The sequence below is a fragment of the Pinus tabuliformis genome, chromosome 1_1, assembly GCF_031772625.1.
Source record: "Pinus tabuliformis cultivar Carrire ecotype Pingquan chromosome 1_1, CPIR1, whole genome shotgun sequence".
In the NCBI taxonomy this organism is placed as follows: domain Eukaryota; kingdom Viridiplantae; phylum Streptophyta; class Pinopsida; order Pinales; family Pinaceae; genus Pinus; species Pinus tabuliformis.
The window spans coordinates 162,217,896-162,238,305 of record NC_142297.1 but is presented as its reverse complement, the minus strand read 5'-3'; the positions used below and the strand labels follow the sequence as shown (position 1 = coordinate 162,238,305).

The 20,410-nt window shown below is 38.2% G+C and overlaps 1 protein-coding gene across 9 annotated transcripts in view; it reads right to left on the bottom strand.

Moving 5' to 3' along the window:
• The window catches only part of LOC149212085 (MADS-box protein SOC1-like), a 334,072-nt gene extending 314,055 nt beyond the window's left edge, over window positions 1-20,017 (bottom strand). For 3 of the 9 annotated variants that reach the window (XR_016250208.1, XM_089390561.1, XM_089390562.1), the window contains exon 1: window positions 19,604-20,013. Coding sequence is in view for 8 of the 9 variants with exons in the window: in XM_089390561.1 (XP_089246687.1) it covers window positions 19,604-19,836 (233 nt within the window). In the remaining variant the exon portion in view is untranslated. Of the gene's footprint in view, window positions 1-19,603 lie in introns of all 9 variants that reach the window. The other 6 variants (XM_089390558.1, XM_089390560.1, XM_089390555.1 and 3 more) reach the window with 4 other exon arrangements.
• Window positions 20,018-20,410: the final 393 nt, after the last annotated feature.

Genomic DNA, 20,410 nt, shown 5'->3' with positions numbered 1-20,410 from the left:
GACCCAAAAATCTTGTCATTATCTTCTCTTTGAAATATTTGAAACTATAATCATATAATAGGGCCCAATCCGCTTCTTGAAAAGCGTTTTCCTTGATATGATTGTCATGTCAGACCTTCCTTTGTAGTTGTATGAATTCAATGTGAAGGAGAGCTTGCATTCTTAACTCATCTAAGCCATTAAGTTGGAGTATCCTTTTTCGTTGTGATGTAGTGAAGTCTAATTCCAACTAACTTTCATTCTCAAAGTGCTATATTCAAACTGAATCAGAAGCAAAGCCTTCTTTCCATAAAAAAAAGTCATATGGAGTGAATCCATTGGTGGTTTTCCAAGTGGTCTACTAGTCTCTCTACCCAATATTTCCTACTGCGGTGACTACCTCCCTTAGATACCTAAACTTGTAGAAGATGTTTTCTCTTAAGAAGTCAACCACTTTCTACTCAGTTGTTGCTTTGACTACCTTTGTCTCAGCACAATTTATCAAGTAATCAGTGCACATAATGATGTACCTCTTCTGTCCTGATGGTGGATCAATTGGCCCAACGAAATCCATGCTCCACTTGCCAAATGGATCTAAGGCCACTTAATGTTATAGGGGAATTTCATCCGTGGGTGTGGATTTTCCCATCCTTTGGCATTGATCACATCTAATAGTGTATCTCCTTGCATCTTGATGTAAAGTGGGCCAATAGTAACCAACCTGTAAAACTTTAAAGGTTGTCCTTTTTGTAGCAAAATGACCTCCACAAGGTCCATCATGACATGCTGAGACAATGTCAAAGACCTCCTCTTCTCGTACACATCTCCTCAAGATCTGATCGAGTCCCAATACGAAAAGATTGCCCCCAATCCAAGTGAAAGGAGAGCTTTTCCTAACAATCTTGCTTTTCTGTCGATGATATATTAGGAGCGAACCTCCCAGTAACCAAGAAGTTGGATATGTCCGCAAACCAAGAAGAAATCACCGAGATGGCAAAGAGGTGTTCATCCAGAATTTGATCATCCACTATCTCCTCATTACTTGCAGGCAAGATCAACCTGGACAAAAAATCAGCAACCACATTTTCTTTCCCTGGTTTGTCAATAATAGTCAAATCAAACTATTGTAACAATAACAACCATCTAATTATCCTAGTAATGAAATCATGCTTATTCATCAAATATTTAATGGTTGCATGATCAGTATGAAAAAAAGTTTGCTACCCAGTCATATAATGCCTGAATTTATTTAAAGAATGTACTATAGCTAGGCGTTATTTTTCAGTGAGTGTAATTCAACTCATCTTTAGACAAATTCTTACTAATGAAATAGATAGCATAAGGAAACTTATCATTTACTTGTCTTAAGGCTCCCCCAAAGCTTTATCTGATGCATTAGTATGGATATGGAAAGGCAATGCCCAGTTGGGACCCCTTGAGATGGGTGCAGTGGTCAATTTTTATTTCAACACTTCAAGGGCTTCTTGACAATTGCCATTCCAACAGAAATCTTAAGCTTTAGCCAACAATGAAAACAAAGGTGAAGCCACTTTACTAAATTCTTTAATGAATATCCTATAATACCCAGCGAGTCCCAAGAAACTCTTGAAATGTCTTTGCTTTTGAGGTGTAGGGACCCTTTTGATGAATGAAATTTTGCTTGAGTCAACCTGTATCCCTTCCTTGGATATTGTCAGGTCCCTATACTACTAGTGTAGACCCTTATTGTTATTAGTGCAACCCCCTTATTGTATTGTTATTATTGTACCCCATAGAAGCTCACTATTGTTATTGTTGTGCCTTTACAATATTATTTTTATGTAGGCTCTGATTATATTGTGACCCCTTAAGACTCCTATATATATAAAGGAGGTCTTTTCATTTGTATCATCCAAGAATTATTCATTTCTGTAATTTAAAAGAGGTTGCCCCTTCGAAGAGGCAAATTTTGAAGTCGTTGATCTATCTCTTCTTCTGTTTTGTGAGATGATTGCATAACAAATATGCAATGGCCAAGGAAAACCTCATCATTCATCAGGAACTCACATTTCTCAGGGCTCAAAAAGAGATTCATTTCAATACATTTCTTCAAAACCTTGCATAGATTAGAGAGAGCTTCATGGAAGTAAGATTCACAAGGAGTGAAATCATCCATGTATATGTCAACAGAGTCATGAACAGGTTCATAAAAAATACACAAAACTCCCCTCTGGAAAGTAGCAAGGGCATTGCACAAACCAAATGGAAGAACTCTATAAGCAAAGTTACCCAAAGGACAAGCGAATGTGGTCTTATCTTGGTCTTCATGGCTGATCTAGATTTGGTTGTATCCACTAACTCCAGGAAGGAAGGATAATAATTTCTTCCTTGCAAGGCCATCTAGGACTTGGTCAATGAAGGGTAAAGAAAAATGGTGCTTCTTTGTAGCCTTGTTCCATTCTCGGTCATCAACACAGATTCTCCACTTCCCATTCTTCTTAGGAACAAAAACAAGTCGTGACACCCACTCACTATCTGAAATGGGGTATATGAACCCTGCATCCAGTAGAATTTGTTGTTCTTCTTTCAAAATGTCCTTAAGAGCTCGATTCATCCTTCTCTATCGTTGTTCACGGGCTTGCATCCCTCCTTGATCTAAATATGATTAGTATTAACTGAGAGATGCACACCTTTCATTTCCTTGTAATCCCAAGCAGAACCATCTAGGTGTTGCCTCAACACATTGCACAATTGTTCTTCCTATTTGGCTGAGAGATAAGGGTTGATATTTAAGGTTCTGGATGGGCCAAACTCTACAATCTTGACATGTTCTAGACTTGAGTCAATAGGACAAAAGTCAGTCTAAGGATTACTCCTTGATTCTTTCATCAACTCATCAATTGGTATGGGAGTGGAAGGTTGGTTCTGAAGGATATGGTTAATGAGGTCATCTTCACTAGGTTCCCCCCCTCTTGTAATAATATCTAGAGTGTAGATAGGTAAGGGGTGGTGTGATACAATTCATCTTCTTCCTCCTTTACTAACGATAAGGATAAGTCATGCTCAATGGAAGGCTATGCAAGAGCAAACAATACCAATTGTTTCGATAAATGTCCGTTCTTAATGGTCATGTTCCCAACCCTACAACTAATGTAAGCATCAGCAATGGCCAACCATAGTCTTCCTAGGATGAGAGGATAGCCATTAAAATTTGTTTTGGGCTTGAGAACCAGGAAATTAGTAGGATACTCCCAAGAGTCAATGGAGACCATAACATCCTCAACAATTCCCTTAAGAGCTATTGTGGATCTGTCTGCAAGATGTAACACTCTGGTGGTCTTCCTCAAGGCCCCTGTTATGCAACCAACTCACAAAATAGAAGAAGAGATAGATCAACGACTTCAAAATAAGCCTCTTCGAGGGGGAAACCACCTTTACATTACACAAATGAATAATTCTTGGATGATTCAAATGACAAAACCTCCTTTCTATATATAGGAGTCTAAGGGGTCACAATATAATCGAAGTCAGCATAAAAATAATAATGTAAGGGCACAAAAATAACAATAGCGGGATTCTATGGGGAACAGTAATAACAATATGGGGACAATAGTGGCACACCAATAACAATAAGGGGCTACAATGGCAATAATAATGGGGGCATCACTAGTATTAAAGGGACCTAACATGCCCCTCCCCTTAAAAAAGTGTTGTCTTCAATGCTTGAGTAGTTTTGGATGATTTTGTATAAAATTCTCTTCCTCCCATGTGTAATCTTTAGCGGGTAAGTTCTTCCGCTTGATGAGATACTGATCGATTTCGTAGTTGCCGAGTTCTTGTTTCTGTGACTACTTCAGCTTCCAATATGATATTTACTTGCTCGTCAAGTTCTGGCAATATTGTTTGAACTGGGAGCTTGTCACCTATAACCTTCTTAAAGCATGAAACGTGGAAAACTAGGTGCACTTGAGAAGATGCGGGAAGCTCCAATTTGTATGCCATAGTACCAATCTTTTGCAACACCTTGTACAGACCATAATACTTTGGTGATAATTTATTGTCCTTAGCTTGCTTGAGGGACATGTGTTTGTATGGTTGTAGTCGTAAAAATACCTAGTCACCTACATCAAAACTTCTTTCACTGCGATGTTGATCTGCTTTTTGTTTCATTCTATTCTATGCCGAAGTGAGGTTATCCTTTAAGAGTTGGAGAACCTGTTGTTGATGCTCAATGTAATCTTCCACTGCTTGAACCTTCTAATTTCTCTTAAAGATGTTGTGATGGATGGTCGATAATATCCATAAAGTGCCATAAATGGTGTCATTTTTGCTGCAGTATGGAAGGAAGTGTTATACCACCATTCTGCCAGAGGAAACCACTTGAACCATTGCGTTTGTTTATCAGATACAAAGCAATGAAGATATCATTCCAAACATTTGTTCACTATCTCAGTTTGGCCATCAGATTGAGGATGATAAGATGAGCTATGAGCTAACCGAATACCCAAACAAGAAAATAATTCGGGCCAAAAATTTCCAGTGAAAATGGGATCTCTATCACTTACAATAATCTTTGTGTTTCCATGTAGATTTTGAATTGTTTCCATAAATGTAGTAGCAATTGTATTGGTTTTAAATGGATGAGATAATGCACAAAAGTGTGCATACTTGGTAAGTATATTAACTACCATCATGATGACACTCTTTCCTTCGGACTTGGGTATACCTATGATAAAATCTGTTGAAACCTCCTCCCAACGTTGACTTGAAATGGATAAAGGTTGTAACAGACCCGGGGTCTTAATTGTCTCAACTTTATTTTGTTGGCAAACCAAACATTCTGCCACAAACTTCTGAATATTACATTTAAGGCCATCCCATAAAAATTCCTTCTTAACCCTATTGTAAGTTTGTAAAAATCCTGACTGCCCTCCTAAGGGAGGTGTGCAATTCAAGAAGAATATTTTGTTTGAGTTGGGAATTCTTACAGAGGTATAAGCGATCTTTATACCATAACGAATCATTTTTCCAGCTAAATGTATTAGATGTACTGGGATCTTGCTGCAAATTTTGAAAGCGTTCCCACACTTCTTCGTCATTCTTCCATTCATCCCTGGCTTCATTTATCCAATCTAGTTAGATGATAGAAATAGCACAAAACAATGCTTTTACATTATCATCATTTCTTGAGAGTGCATCTGTAACAACATTTTGCTTCTCTTTTTTGTAGATGATTTCAAAGTCATAACCCAACATCTTTGAGACCCATTTTTGCTGCTCATCTAAAGATAATCTTTGTTCTAAAAAATATTGAAGACTATCATGATCGGATTTTACCTTGAAGTGTCTTCCCATTAGGTAAGGTCGCCATTTTTTAAGTGCGTGTAGTATTGCCAACATTTCCTTCTCATAAATAGATTTATGTAAATAATTTCCTTTGATTGGACGACTTTTAAAAGCAATGGGTCTTCCTTCTTGCATTAAAACAACACCAATTGCATTTCCTGGGGTATCACATTCCACAATAAAGGTTTTTTGTGAAGTCTGGCATAGCTAAGACCAGTGCTTGGCACATTGCCTCTTTAAGATGTTCAAAGGCCTTTGTTGCTTGTGCAGTTCAAGAAAATGCATATTTCTTCAGTAATGTTATTAGAGGTATTGTTATTTTCCCATAATTCTTAACAAACTTCCGATAATACCCTTTCAACCCGAGAAATCCTCACAGATGCTTTATGGATGTGGGGATTTTCCATTCCTTAACGGCTTTAATTTTGCTAGGGTCTACCTCAACACCTTCATGAGATACAATATCACCCAAATATTCCACCTCATATACTCCAAAGAAACATTTGGAGGTTTTTGCATATAATTGTTTCTCCTTCACTAGCTTGAGCACCCTATCAACATGTTGAACATGATCCTTCCAAGACTTGCTCTAGTTGTATATCATCAAAAAATACTAACACAAGTTTTCCAAGGAAGGGTTTGAAAATGGAATTCATCAATCCTTGAAATGTAGAAGGTGCATTGGTAAGGCAAAAAGGCATGACTAAAAATTCATAATGACCCTCATGAGTTCTAATTGTTGTTTTAGGAACGTCTTTATTCTTCACTCTGATTTGATGATATCCTGAACGAAGATCCAACTTGGTGAAGTAAATTTCTCCATGTAATTCATCCAATAATTCATCGACGACGGGAATGGGAAAATTTATCTTTAATAGTGAGTTTGTTGAGCTCCCTATAATGTGGACACATGCACCATGATCCATCCTTCTTGTACACCAATAATATAGGAGTAGAGAAAGAACTTTGACTAGTTTGAATTATACCAGCCTCTAGCATTTCTACAACCATACATTCAATTTCACTCTTTTGGGCATAGGGATATTTGTAAGGCCTAATGTTTGCAGGAACACTTCATGGAATCAAATTAATAGCATGATCATGATCATGAATAGGTGGGAGGCCTTTGGGAGTCTCAAACACCTTGGAATGATTGTCCAGGCCTTTTTGGAGATCTAGACAAATAGATGATTTCAATGTGGGAACCTATAGTCAACATAATTGTGCAATTACACCCCGTTGTTCTTTCTTTAAATGATTTCAATGTGGGAACCTATAGTCAACATAATTGTGCAATTACACCCCGTTGTTCTTTCTTTAAAAGATTTGTCATGCCGTTAGAGTTGATTATTTTTCACGGTTTATCTCTTCTATCCTTTAATTCAACTTCCTTTCCTTCCGAAAAAAATTTCAAGAAAAGTTCTTGAAAATTAAAAGCTATCATACCCAAAGATTGTAGCCATTGGACTCCTATTACAACATCAGCAACACCCATTGGAATAGAAAGCATTGGACTATTTAATACATATTCTCCGATGGATATCTTGATATTATGGAACCTTCCAGAGAAATTTATGGCTCCTCCATTTGCAACCATTACTTGACACTCTGGTGTTGGATGTAGGAATCTATTCAATTCCTTGGCTATCTTACAATGAATAAAATTATGGGTACCACATGAATCAATCAACACTATTACCTTTTTCTTCTTGATATGTTCTTCTATCTTAAGAGTTTGAGGAGTGGTAATTCCTGCCAATGCATTACAAGATATGGTCGGATTCATTTCTTCTTTATCTAGGCTTGATTCCTGGTGTATATCCTCTTATTTTGACGTTTTGTGTTCATTTTCTTCCTCCTCTTCACAATCTTTGTAAAATAATTTTTTCTCAGCACGCTTATGACCTTTAGTGTATTTGCTAACACAATTGTAACAAAGTCTTTTTGCTCTCTTTTCGTCCAATTGTTGTGGTGTCAACCTTGTAGGTTGTGGAAGGTTAGGGGCAACAATACTTCCACCTTTATAGTTGTGAGTGGTAGGCCTCATTGTTGCCATAATTTTTGTTTCAATTTTTCTTGCCAACCTGAATGCCTTCTCCAATGAATCAGGTTCCCAAGGGCGAACCTCATGTTGGATGTTATCCTTAAAAGTCCCTAGGAACACATCAATCCTATGCTCTTCTAGAATATCACTTACCCTTATATTCAATTTTTAGAATTCCTCAATGTGCTCCACCAGTGAACCCTTTTGTTTCAGATTTATCAATTGGAAAAAAAAGGTGTTTCTTTTTGTATCCTCATAATGTGCTATCACTTCCTCCGTAAAAATTGACCAAGTAACAATTTGTTTACGAGAGTAAAGCCATTGATACCATACAAACTGATTGGGTTCCAAATATAAAGTTACAATGCGTACCTTTTGTGTGTTTTGCACATTATGGAAATCAAAATATTGTTCCATTTGTAGAATCCTTGCCATCAAACTTCTTCATATCGATCTTTGGAACATGGTGGGTCTTCTTTACAATGTTAGAGTCTATGAAATCATGATTAACATTTTTTTTGTTCTCATCATGAGTTTCCTCTACTACTTTTTCCCCATTAAGAAGTCTTTCTTGTAGCAACTCTGTCAAACCTTCCTTCAAACCTTCCATGTCCTTCTTCAAATCTTCAATGTTGTCTTTCTCCAAATCATGATTAGCATTTCTTTTGTTTTCATTTTGAGTTTCCTCTACTACCTTTTTGCCATTAGGAAGCCTTTCTTGTAGCAACTTTGTCAAACCATCATTCCAACCTTCCATGTATTTCTTCAAATCTTCTATGTTTCCTTTCAATTTTGCTTCTATACCATTGATGTCATTATTCAAACCATCCATCTTAGCTTCTGTTACTTTTTGTAAGAACGAAATTTGTTACCCTTTGTCTCGTAATTTTGATATATCATGTTGCATTTCTTCCTCTTATTCATGTGTCATAGTAGAGCTTTCGGGTTTCTTACTAGGTGTTGCCACTTTCTTTCTTCAGGGCATCAACTAATGATAATTTTTTTCCCTGTGACCTTTTAATCACTTCAAACTAACTTTTCAAACAAAACTTATGCAAATTTTTAAAAATACTACACCACATTTTTCGCTTTGTAGGAGCTCGATATTGAATGTGTTGTATCTCTATAATTTCATATTTCCAAGGTCTGAAATTTCGACATGTGGTAGCTCTCTGTGTCCTCTTTCCAATCACATAAGTCTGATCAAGATTGGATTTTCCAAGAAGACTTTATGTCCAATCTCCTACAATGACCTGATTATAGAATTAATTAGTACAGCTAACTTGTACGAAGTGCCACATATCATTTGTTTCGACCTTAGGCCCTAAAAATGATATTGAATCCGATGCTCACAGAGAATATTATGATGCTTTTCCCAATGTCAGATGTTTGAGATGGAATTCGGGATCCTGCAAAAACCCTAACTTCCTCAATAAATATCTCCGAAAATATATCGAGAAACGATCTAAAATTCGGACACAATGTTCATCTCAATTTTGTCTCAAATGAGTTTTCTTTCAACTTTTGAAGCTTTGTAGAGAACAAGTTATAGATAAAATTCCACGACAACATGTTTGAAGCAACGAAACACTAGAATCCAAAGCTCCAATACCAAATATTATGCAACTAGCTTACCAAATAGAAGAAGAATTAGATCAACGATTTCAAAATAAGCCTCTTCGAGGGGGAAACCTCTTTTACATTACACAAATGAATAATTCTTGGATGATTCAAATGACAAAACTTCCTTTCTATATATAGGAGTCTAAGGGGTCACAATATAATCAGAGCCGACATAACAATAATAATGTAAGGGCACAACAATAACAATAGCGGGTTTTTATGGGGCACAATAATAATAATATGGGGACAACAGGGGCACAACAATAACAATAAGGGGCTATAATGACAATAATAATGGGGGAATCACTAGTATTATAGGGACCTAACAACCCCTTGGAGATTTAGCTTTAGCATGGTTTCCTTACCCATCACATTGATTAGAGCCCTAAGATCAATCATGGTATTAGGGACTATAAGGCAATCAATGTGCACATCTACTACTAGGCTTCCAGGGTCTACATATTTCAGGAAAATCACCCTCCCAAGCATTAAATAAAAAAGTTGTCCAACAAAATTTATGGTGGGGTGTCTCTTTTTCTTCTCCCAGGCTTTTTGAAACATTTCTCCTTGATAATGTTATTATACATGGGAAGATCTTTAATCGACTGGAGAAGGGGTATCTTAAACACAAATTCTTTAATTCTCCCAGACGTTCACCCTCTTCTGCGGTGTGTTGGCTAAGGTGGATCAACCTCTCAAGAAGAGGAGGTGGATTGACTTGAGGAACACTCTCTTCCTTCTCTTCTTCAAGCTCTTTAGGTGGAGAAGGTGGGTGGTTATCTAAAAACATTGTCCGAAACCCTAGGTTGATCTCCTGAATTTCCATAGAACAAGCTCGATAAAATGTCTCTCCACTGTAGACCTATTATCCTTTCTTGTTGTTCAGTTTCATATTGGGTTGAGGAGACATTTGAATTTCTTAGACGGAGTAGGATGAGTAAGTCGTTGTTGAGGTTGGGGTGGAGGCAATAAAGGAGGCTAGTTGGCTTGAGACCTCCACCCTTGTAATGGGTTGCCCCATTGAGAAAATTGGGGTGGATATAGTTGAAAAGGGTGGTTGACATGTTGAGGAGGATATAGAGGAGCATAAAGCTAATAAGGAGGTGTGGACTATGATGGATGAGTGGAAGAGTACCAAGGTTTCAAAGGTGCATTCTTATTTGGATTGTAATAAGAATAGTGTGCACCTTGCATGCCTTGTTGATATGGTCAAGGTCTTTGAGGTTTTCTTTGATTAATGAAGCAATGTTGCTCTGACCCACATTCTTCCCCTTGGTATACAAAGAAGGACATTTATCTATTGCATGATTTTCTTCACAAGACTAGGCAAACTTATATGACATTCAATAGGCATTCATTCCCAGAATGTCTTTAGTTTCATCTAGGGTAGAAAATAGTCGGTGCCCTTTTCGTTTCCTACTACTTTCTCTTGATTTGCATGGTATTTATTTGCAATGAAAATATATGCAACATTTCTCTCTTGAAGTCCTACAACATGTTCCCTATCTCATTCTTGATGGATGCTGTGGAGTGAGACGAACTAACCAAGCCTTAACTAACCCTACCCTTCTTTCTAGCAACCCTAGAGTGATTATTGAATACAGTTTGATTTCATCAAAGGATAAATGATATATATATCTCCTCCAAACAACATGCTAAGGGTTTCCAACATATCCTCCGTGATCCCTCAAAGAAGAACTAGCTTGAGTGACTCACAATCCATCATCGAATTATTTTATTATTTTTGTTGACATAGAAATAATTCATCAAAGTGTTTACAAATCTCCTATTTGTTGAAATATGGAAACAAGAATATTCCAATTTAATTTGTCCTTGAATTAAATTGTGAATTAAAATCGAATTTAGTCTTAACAACTACTTGGAATTAATTAATTTATTTATTTTAAATTAATTAGTTGGAGAAATTCAAATTAGAAGTCTTTCTCAAGTCATGCAAGAGTTATCCATTAAATTAAGGAGGTAAGATTGAGTTATATTTGAGTTGTAATTAGTTAACTCAGTTTAGTGGGTTAAGTCCAGTTAAATTAGTTCCAAACTGTTTGAGGAACTAATAGTGAGTTAACAGTCAGTTGATGCATTAATGCACTCAACTAGTGCTACTCCAGTTAACTGAAGATTCCCTCATCGAAAACTCATGCATGTCTATTCTGAGAAAGACCCAGTTGAGATTAATGTTCAAGGATAGTGTACTATCAGTTGCATGTGTTTTCTCATGGAGACAACTCATGCATGCAATCAAGGGTTCATCCTTGAGGATTGCACAGTTTTGAAGGCTCATTTTCCTCTTGGTAATAGGCTATTCATCCACAAGGAACAACGCAAAGAAATAAGAGCTTGGAGGGCAGAGAGGAAGGCTGAAGAGAAGCCAAGATTGCCTGTGATCATCTGTGAGGATTGTACTGAGAGCTGGCTAGCTGTGAGAGCTAAGGTTTTGTATAATTCCTATGTATTTACACCATGTATGATAATACAAATTGTGGGGTTTTTATCTGAGACTTTCCCCAAAGTATTTTCATGTGTATTGTGCCATGGATTCTTCTTCTTCTAGTTATATTGTTCAGCTCAATCTTTAAGCTTCCGCAAATTGATAGTAGAAGTAAGTTATAGTATTTTGCTTTAATTTATATTGCATTATTGGGTTAACCTATCACAGATTTTCTACATGGTGTCGGAGCTGTGAACAGTATACTAAGAAGAGAATTTGAAGTTTGAAGTTCGGGGTTACAGCCTACAGGTGCAAATCGAATTCATATCATACTTCAAGGTTGGCCAATGGCGTTCTATGGCTTGAGACTCGAGTATGCCTTGGAAGGTAGCTTGAATTACATAGCATGGAAAGATAGAATGGAGGTTGTATTAGAAGACAATGGCCTGAAGGAATTCATTAACGAAGAAATCCCAAAGCCAACTTCAACTAATGCACAAGAGTTGGCTGAGTGGAAGAACTGTGTGGTGAAGGCGAGACGAATCATCCTTGAGGGAGTTGGCGCTCAAGGATAAGCTTCGAAGAATCAAGATGGAGAAGGGCGATACTATTTCCACATATATGAACAAGCTCACCACCTGCAGAGATGAGCTTGGCAGCGTGGGAATAACTACTGCCGATGATGATATAGTGAGCCTCACTCTCCTTGACCTTCCAAAGAGTTGGAATAGCTACCAGGTCTCTTTGAATGGAAGGGAGAAACTGCCGGATTGGAAATAACCGTGTTCAGATCTTATTCAGGAGGAGCACACGAGATGGTTATTCATCCAAGAATGATGATGAAGAAAATATGGCCTTAGCAAGTAAGGCAAGGAAAGGGAAGGGGAAGGCTTCCCATTTCAAATCAAATTCTTCTCATGGAGGGAAGAAGGGTGACATGTCTAAAGTAAGATTGTTTAATTGTCACAAGATGGGACATTATGCAACTAATTGCCCATCGAAGAAGTCCAAGAAGGGATCCTCGGAAGGATCAAAAGGTGAGGCATTAGCCTCTCATTTCGAAATGGACTTTACCCTCATCGCATGCATGGTGTCATCGATGATGGGTTCTGTCTGGTAACTTGACAGTGGAGCCTCATTCCACATGACCAGTGATAAAATTTTATTCTGTGCCTTGGAGGAGAAAGACCTGAATATGCGCATAAATATGGGTGACGACGGAAGGTATAGTGTTTCAGGAGTGCGCACCATTGATTTTTAGAGGGAGCATGGAGCTCCTTTCACCTTGACAAATGTGATGTATGTGCCTGGATTGAAGAAGAACTTGGAATCGGTCGCGATGTTGGAGGACAAAGGCTACAATGTTGTCTTCAGTAAAAGAAAGGAGTTCCTAAGACACATAGCCACAGATCAGACCAAGAGGATAGGGATTCATGTGGAGAATCTCTATAAACTAAAGGTAGATGATTGTGCAACATTGAGTACGAAAGCAGAATTGGTGCAAAGCCAAGACATTGGCGAGTTGTGGCACAGGTGGTTGGACCATTTGCATCATGGGGCTTTAAAGATAATGCAACAGATATCTACAAGACTTCTCAAAGGTAAACTTGAGCAAGTTGACACATGCAAAGGTTGTACCTTGGGAAAGTGCAACAAGTCTTCCTTTCATGATCGAGACAGTTGAGCACAGGCTATATTAGAGCGAGTTCATACTGATTTGTGTGGACCATTCTCGACGGCATCCACAGCGAAGCAAAGGTATTATGTTATTTTCATTGATGACTATTCTCGTAAATGTTGGATTTATTTCATGCAGAAGAAGTACTAAACTTTCACAAAGTTTTGTGAGTTCAAAGCTTTGGTCGAGAAAGATTTAGGGAAGAAGATCAAGGCCTTGAGAAATGAAAATGGTGGAGAATATGTCTCTCAAGAGTTTAAGGACTTCTGTGCAGGGGAAGGAATTAAACGAGAGTTGACGACACCTCATAACCCACAGCAAAATGGGGTGGCCGAGAGAAAGAACATAACTATTGTAGGGGCAACACGGGCAATGCTGCATGACCAAGGCCTACCACTTCACTTGTGGGCTGAGGCATGCAACACAACGGTCTATTTGCAGAATAGAAGCCCACATCGCATACTTGGGATGGAGACACAAGAGGAAGCTTTCTCTCGTAAGAGACCAGACGTGGGTCACTTCAAGATCTTTGGGTCATCGGTATATTTCCATGTGACAAAGGATGCACGGAAGAAGCTTGAGTCGATAACAGAGTTGAGGATATTTGTGGGGTACACTGATACACCTCACAAATATCTGGTGTACCTGCCTACCAGTCGGAGGACAGTGGTTCACAGAGATCTCAAGTTTGATGAGCAGAAGGCCATGTGAGTTTCCCTTGAGAGGGAGCTCCAACTATAGGCTATGAGGAACTGTTGGTTCCTAAGGAGGAGGAGCCTCAAACTGATGCGAAGCATCTGCATGCAGAGGTTTCAGGAGTCGAGACATCCACTCAAGCAAAGTCTTCCAGAGATGGACGGAAGCGCATAAGAGAAGCTGACAAATTGTTGGAGGATGCGAGAGAGAATGTGTGAGCACCATCTTCTTAGTGCAGACAAAGGAGGTCACTTGAGAGGTACACTGGATACATGGCCCTCGTTGGGGAATGTGTTGAGACCAAGCCATCTTCCTTTGAGGAAGTAGTGCAGCAGCTGATTTGGGTTGATGCTATGGTGGAGGAGTATGACTCCATAGTTCATAATAATGTTTGGGACGTGGTTCCGAAACCAGATAACAAGTCAGTTGTGAGTTCCCATTGGCTTTACAAGGTAAAGCAGGTTGTTGATGGTAGTGTGGAGAAGCATAAAGCAAGATTTGTTGTCCGTGGCTTTTCACAGGTCGAGGGGATTGACTATGATGAGAATTTTGCTCCTATCGCAAGGTACTCATATACCAGATCTATGTTGGCACTATCATCACAGATGGGTTGGAAGATGCATCAGATGGATGTGAAGACTGCATTCCTCAATGGCCAGATTGAGGAAGAGGTGTACATAGAGCAGCCGAAAGGTTTTGAGACCTTCGATCGTGAGTTGCATGTGTGCTGACTCAGGAGAGCGTTGTACAGGATGAAGCAAGCACCTCATGCTTGGTACACCGGGATAGACAACTACTTCACCGAGTTGGGCTTCACAAAGAGTGAAGCGGATGCGAACCTGTACAACATCGTGGTGAAAGGTAAGTTGTTGATCAGCGTACTTTATGTTGACGATCTCATATTGACCGGTGACGATCAGTTGATCATGTCTTGCAAGGTCAACATCGTGGTGAAAGGTAAGTTGTTGATCATCGTACTTTATGTTGACGATCTCATATTGACCGGTGACGATCAGTGGATCGTGTCTTGCAAGGAGGACCTTGCAAGAGAATTCGAGATGAAAAACATGGGTCTCATGCATTACTTCCTTGGCATGGAAGGGTGGCAGAAGGATCACGAGTTGTTTGTATCTCAGGGAAAGTATGCCAACAAGATACTCAGGAGATTCCACATGGAGAAGCGCAAGCCCATGTAGACTCCTCTAACAGGTAACTGGAGGGAAGAAGTTGCTACTTCAAGAGAAGTGGTAGAGGCTACTGTGTACAGGTAGTTTGTGGGTTCACTGATGTACTTAATGAACACACGACCAGATTTGTGCTATGCGGTGAACCAACTGAGTCAAGCGATGGTTAAGCCTACCAAGATGTTTTGAAAGGCGGCAAACCATGTATTGAGATACCTCAAAGGCGCATCTCAGTATGGATAATGGTACAGACTGACAGAGAAAGTTAAGCTACAGGGCTTCACTGATGCAGATTAGGCAGGGAGTCCATCAAATCGGAAGAGCACATCAGGAGGGATTTTCAACCTTGGGTCAACGGCAGTTTCTTGGTACAGCAGGAAACAAAGGTCTGTTGCACTCAACTCGGCAGAGGCAAAATACATGACTGCAAGTCAGGCAACATGTGAGGCCATCTGGATGCGGAAAATCCTAGTTGGTTTGTTTGATCAGAGGATGGATCCAACTGAGATCTATTGTGATAATCAGAGTTGTATTAAACTCTCTGAGAATCCAGTATTTCATGATAGGTCCAAGCACATCGACATCCAGTATCATCATCTCAGAGACTGTGTAGCGAGGAGGATCATGTTGCTGCAGTATATTTCAACAAAGGAGCAAGATGTTGACATTTTGACAAAGGCATTATCAAAGTGTAAATTCGAGTTCCATAGAGACAAGATCGGGGTGGCAGATAATCCCTTTCTTGTTGAGAGGGAGTGTTGAAATATGGCAACAAGAATATTCCAATTTAATTTGTGCTTGAATTAAATTGTGAATTAAAATCGAATTTAATCTTAACAGCTACTTGGAAATAATTAATTAATTTATTTTAAATTAATTAGTCGAAGAAATTCATGTTAGAAGTCTTTCTGAAGTCATGCAAGAGTTATCCCTTAAATTAAGGAGATACGATTAAGTTATATTTGAGTTGTAATTAGTTAACTCAGTTTACTGAGTTAAGTCCAGTTAAATTAGTTCCAAACTATTTGAGGAACTAATAGTGAGTTAACAGTCAATTGATGCATTAATGCACTCAACTAGTGCTACTCCAATTAACTAAAGATTCCCTCATCAAAAGCTCATGCATGTCTATTTTGAGAAAGACCCAGTTGAGATTAATGTTCAAGGACAGTGTACTATCAGTTGCATGTGTTTTCTCATGGAGAAAACTCATGCATGCAGTCAAGGATTCATCCTTGAGGATTGCGCAGTTTTGAAGGCTTGTTTTTCCACTTGGTAATAGGCTAATCATCCACAAGGAACAACACAAGGAAATAGGAGCTTGGAGGGCAGAGAGGAATGCTGGAGAGAAGCCAAGATTGCCTGTGAGCATCTATGAGGATTGTTCTGAGAACTGGCTAGCTATGAGAGCTAAGGCTTTGTATAATTCCTATGTATTTCCACCATGTATGATAATACAAAGTGTAGAGTTTTTATCTGAGACTTTCCCCAAAGTATTTTCATGTGTATTATGCCATTGATTCTTCTTCTTCTGGTTATATTGTTCATCTCGATCTTTAAGCTTCCGCAAATTGATAGTAGAAGTAGGTTATAGTATTTTGCTTTGATTTATATTGCATTATCGGGTTAAGCTATCACAGATTTTCTACACTATTACACATTATTTCTTCATTGTATGGAACAAAGACGTATAAGAAGTTACTAGGAGACTAATGCTTAGGAAACAAGGAATCTTCATGAAGACTATCATGACCCTAGATCTAAATTGCTAACTTTTTCTCTTGTTACAAAGATTATGGGCACGTATTACCTAGAGATTTTTGTTATAGAAAAGATCATGTAGACATGGAACACAAAGACATATGAAGAATCCTAAGGTGAACAACCCATAAGGATGCAATGAAAACAAACAATAACTTGTTAATCAAGGATGACAAAAGGGAAATGGTTTTTTATTTTTACCTTGAAGAGGGAAATGGTTTTTTATTTTTACCTTGAAGAAAGTTGTTAGATGGAAGTGTATCTTCAAAACTCAGTTCAAATATGATGCTCAATTTAAGTGGCACAAGGAAAGATTGGTAGTTGAGGCTTACTTATACAAGGAGGTCTCTGATTACTCTACGACATGTTTTAATGAGTAAATATGGACACAATTTCCTCTTCATGGGTAGGGAATGTGGTACAACATGGGATTTAGGCCCATTCATGTCTAAATCCCATGGAGGGGTGACCATGGTGTTGTTGTGTGTGGGAAACTTGTTTATAAAAACTCCACTACACAATTCATTGGTCCTTTAAAACACACATCAAATGGATATGAAGAATACATTTTTTAATAAAACTTATGTGAAGAGACCTACATGTAACAACAACTTAGTCTTTTATAGACTAAAAAATTCTTCTAAAAATGTATTCATCCATTGCCAATCAAATATGAACCTTTACATGGGAAATGAAGCATTCTCCATCTATTCTTCTATGTGAATAATCTTGTTCTTAAAACTCAGCTAGGTTTTTATAATAAAGAATGAACCTATGTAAGCATTTGATTTGGTGGCCATAGAGTAAATTACAAGCAGTTAGAAAATGGGATATTCGTGTCAAAAGCCTATCCAGAGCTCAAAACAAAATGGAATATTCATATCAAAGCCTAAGCAGGCCTTTGACCTCATTTGTAGGTCCTTGCCATTGACCTAATTTGGATGTTCAACGTCTAGATGCTACCTTGCATAGAGAGATGGTAGGCAATTTCCTCAACACATCACGCCCAACTTTTTTTTTTGTTGTCAACCTTGAGGGACATTAATGAGCTTCACAAGTTACACTGAATAACATTAGAGGCATCGAATTATTTTAAGGGTATGGACTAGTTTCATGGCTTATCGTCACAAACAACAGCGTGGATCAGGACCATTCTTGGTAAGCTGGCTCTTCCACGAGAGCACCCTACGTTTTTATATTGCGTTAACCATATTGCTATTTATATTGCGTTAACTGATTGCTATTTAGATAAATGTGATTATTTTTTAATTATGGAGAAAGCATATTGAGGTTCATCAACATCATATTCCATAGTTGATTGATGGTGTAATTGATGTACAGTTCTGTTCTACTGACAATGAATCTCTATCTCTACATGGGACATGATGATGAAGACATTGTCCATCTCATCTTTTATGTGAATAAGCTTATTTTTTAAAACTCCATTAGATTTCTATAATAAATAATGAACCTATGTAAGCATTTGATTTGGAGGCCATAGAGTAAACTACAAGCCGTTAGAAAATGGCATATTCGTATCAAAACCTAAGCAGAGCTTTGCCTTTGACGTCATTTGGAGGTGCAAAAGGAGGATTGCAAACCCACGCAAACTCCCATCGTATCTGGTATCAACTCGACTACATAGTGTACTACTCCATGTTTAGATGCTACTTTGCATAGAGAGATGGTAGGAAATCTCTTCTACTTAACACATCATGCCCAACTTTGCTTTTGTTGTCAACCTTGAGGTATATTAATAAGTCTAACAAGGTACAGTGGATAACATCAGTAAACTGTATGAAGTACTTCTAGGGTATATATCATCCTGCTGTACAATAGTCTTGAAGGGAAGGTCTCTTTAACTGGTTTTAGCCACTCAGAATTATACTTTCTAACTTAAATTTGGTCTAGATTCATGGTCTACCGTCACAAACAACAACGTGGATCAGGGCCATTCTTGGTAAGCTGGCTCTTTCATGAGAGCAACATACATTTTTGTATTGGGTTAACCAGATTGCTATTTAGATATATGTGACTATGTTTTTAATTATGGAAAAAGCATACTGAGGTTCATCAACATCATATCTAACAGTTGATTGATGTACAGTTCTGTTCTAGTGATGACCTTCCAGTTGACATCTCGTCTTCGTCCCTTCTGCTCATGCTACCATGGATTACGTTGTGTTGACATCTGCATGGTTTACGTTGTGTTGATTTTCAGTTGCATATTCGATGAAGAACTCGGTATGCACGCAGTAAGACTAGAATATAATCCATATTTTGGCAGTATCTAATCCTGATGGACTGGGAGTTACTCGAAACTATTCCCAGCTTTTTATTAACATGCTTTTTTGTTATAGATGTTTCCTGAAATGATAGAACATTTTTTCTGTTCCTCAATATGCTGTTCGTAGCATCGGTGCCATTATTATTACTGAATCTGCTCTTCCAAAACAATAGCAATCGGAGTGTGTAAATTTTAATGTTTGAAACCGTTGAATTTTGTCGCGAACCAGAAAATGAATACATTGAATCCATCACTCTTCTAGCATTGCAGGAACAGCCGTAAAAAGCTCTGTATTCTGAGTGTGAGTCTGTAACGCTTTATGAGAAAAGGAAAAGCAATGTCGCAAGCATAGGAAGAATTTCCCAGCGAGCGGATCACTAAAGGAAACTGTTGGGAGTTTCAGCAAAGCCCATATAAATGATATCTCTACTATCATCAGCAACCAAAAGTTACTTTCGAGTATATAAGATCAAGTAGAAACCCTAGGTTTCCAAATTCTAAAATATCGGCAGGGTAATGACAACATTTGTACAATAACGCAAGCGAATATCTAGGGTAAATTTGCATTATCCACACATACCTGGGATTAGCGAACTCATAGCGCTTCCCTCTCGGAGAGAAAACAATAAGTGCCACTTCGGCATCACAAAGCACCGAGAGCTCGTAAGCTTTCTTCAGCAGACCGTTCCTGCGCTTACAAAAAGTAACCTGCCTGCTGGTCCCGTTCTCAATCCTCTTCAACTGGGTTTTTCCCCTCACCGTTCTCCTCTTCTCTCCCTTCCCCTTCGCCTCAAAAGACTGCATCAGATTCATAGCTATCAGGTCAAAACAGGGGAATTTCAATACTCGTCCACTAGAAAAGCAAAGGCATTAAAATTGAAAGGGCAAACACAGTAATTACAGAAGTCTTCACTTCTATGGCCATAAAAAGAGAAGGATAATGGCATCGATCTACCACCAGCACGGATTCTGTCGCAAGCAATACCTCTTTTCGAGTCAGTACGAAAAGACATAAAGAGCGGACATTGCCGAATGTGGGCCAAAATCAAATTAAACGCGCTCGTCATTCACGTGGCAAAGTGTACAAATGATTAAAAATGGAATTTTTATATTACTCCAAATATATGGCCGAATTGCGACCGTTTACACTAATATGTCTTTCCATAACAAGCATTCTCGGTATCACCTAAAAAAGGATGTGGTACCTATTAAATAGGTGTAAAACATTAATCTTTCAAAAATTATGTACCTATATTTGTATTATAAAATAATGCTACATAGATTAAATTTAATTTCAGTTTACATTCATTATCATGATGTTATTTATTTTTATTGAAAAATAAAACTTTAAACTTAATTTTTTAATGTCTATGTTTAGTTTATCTAT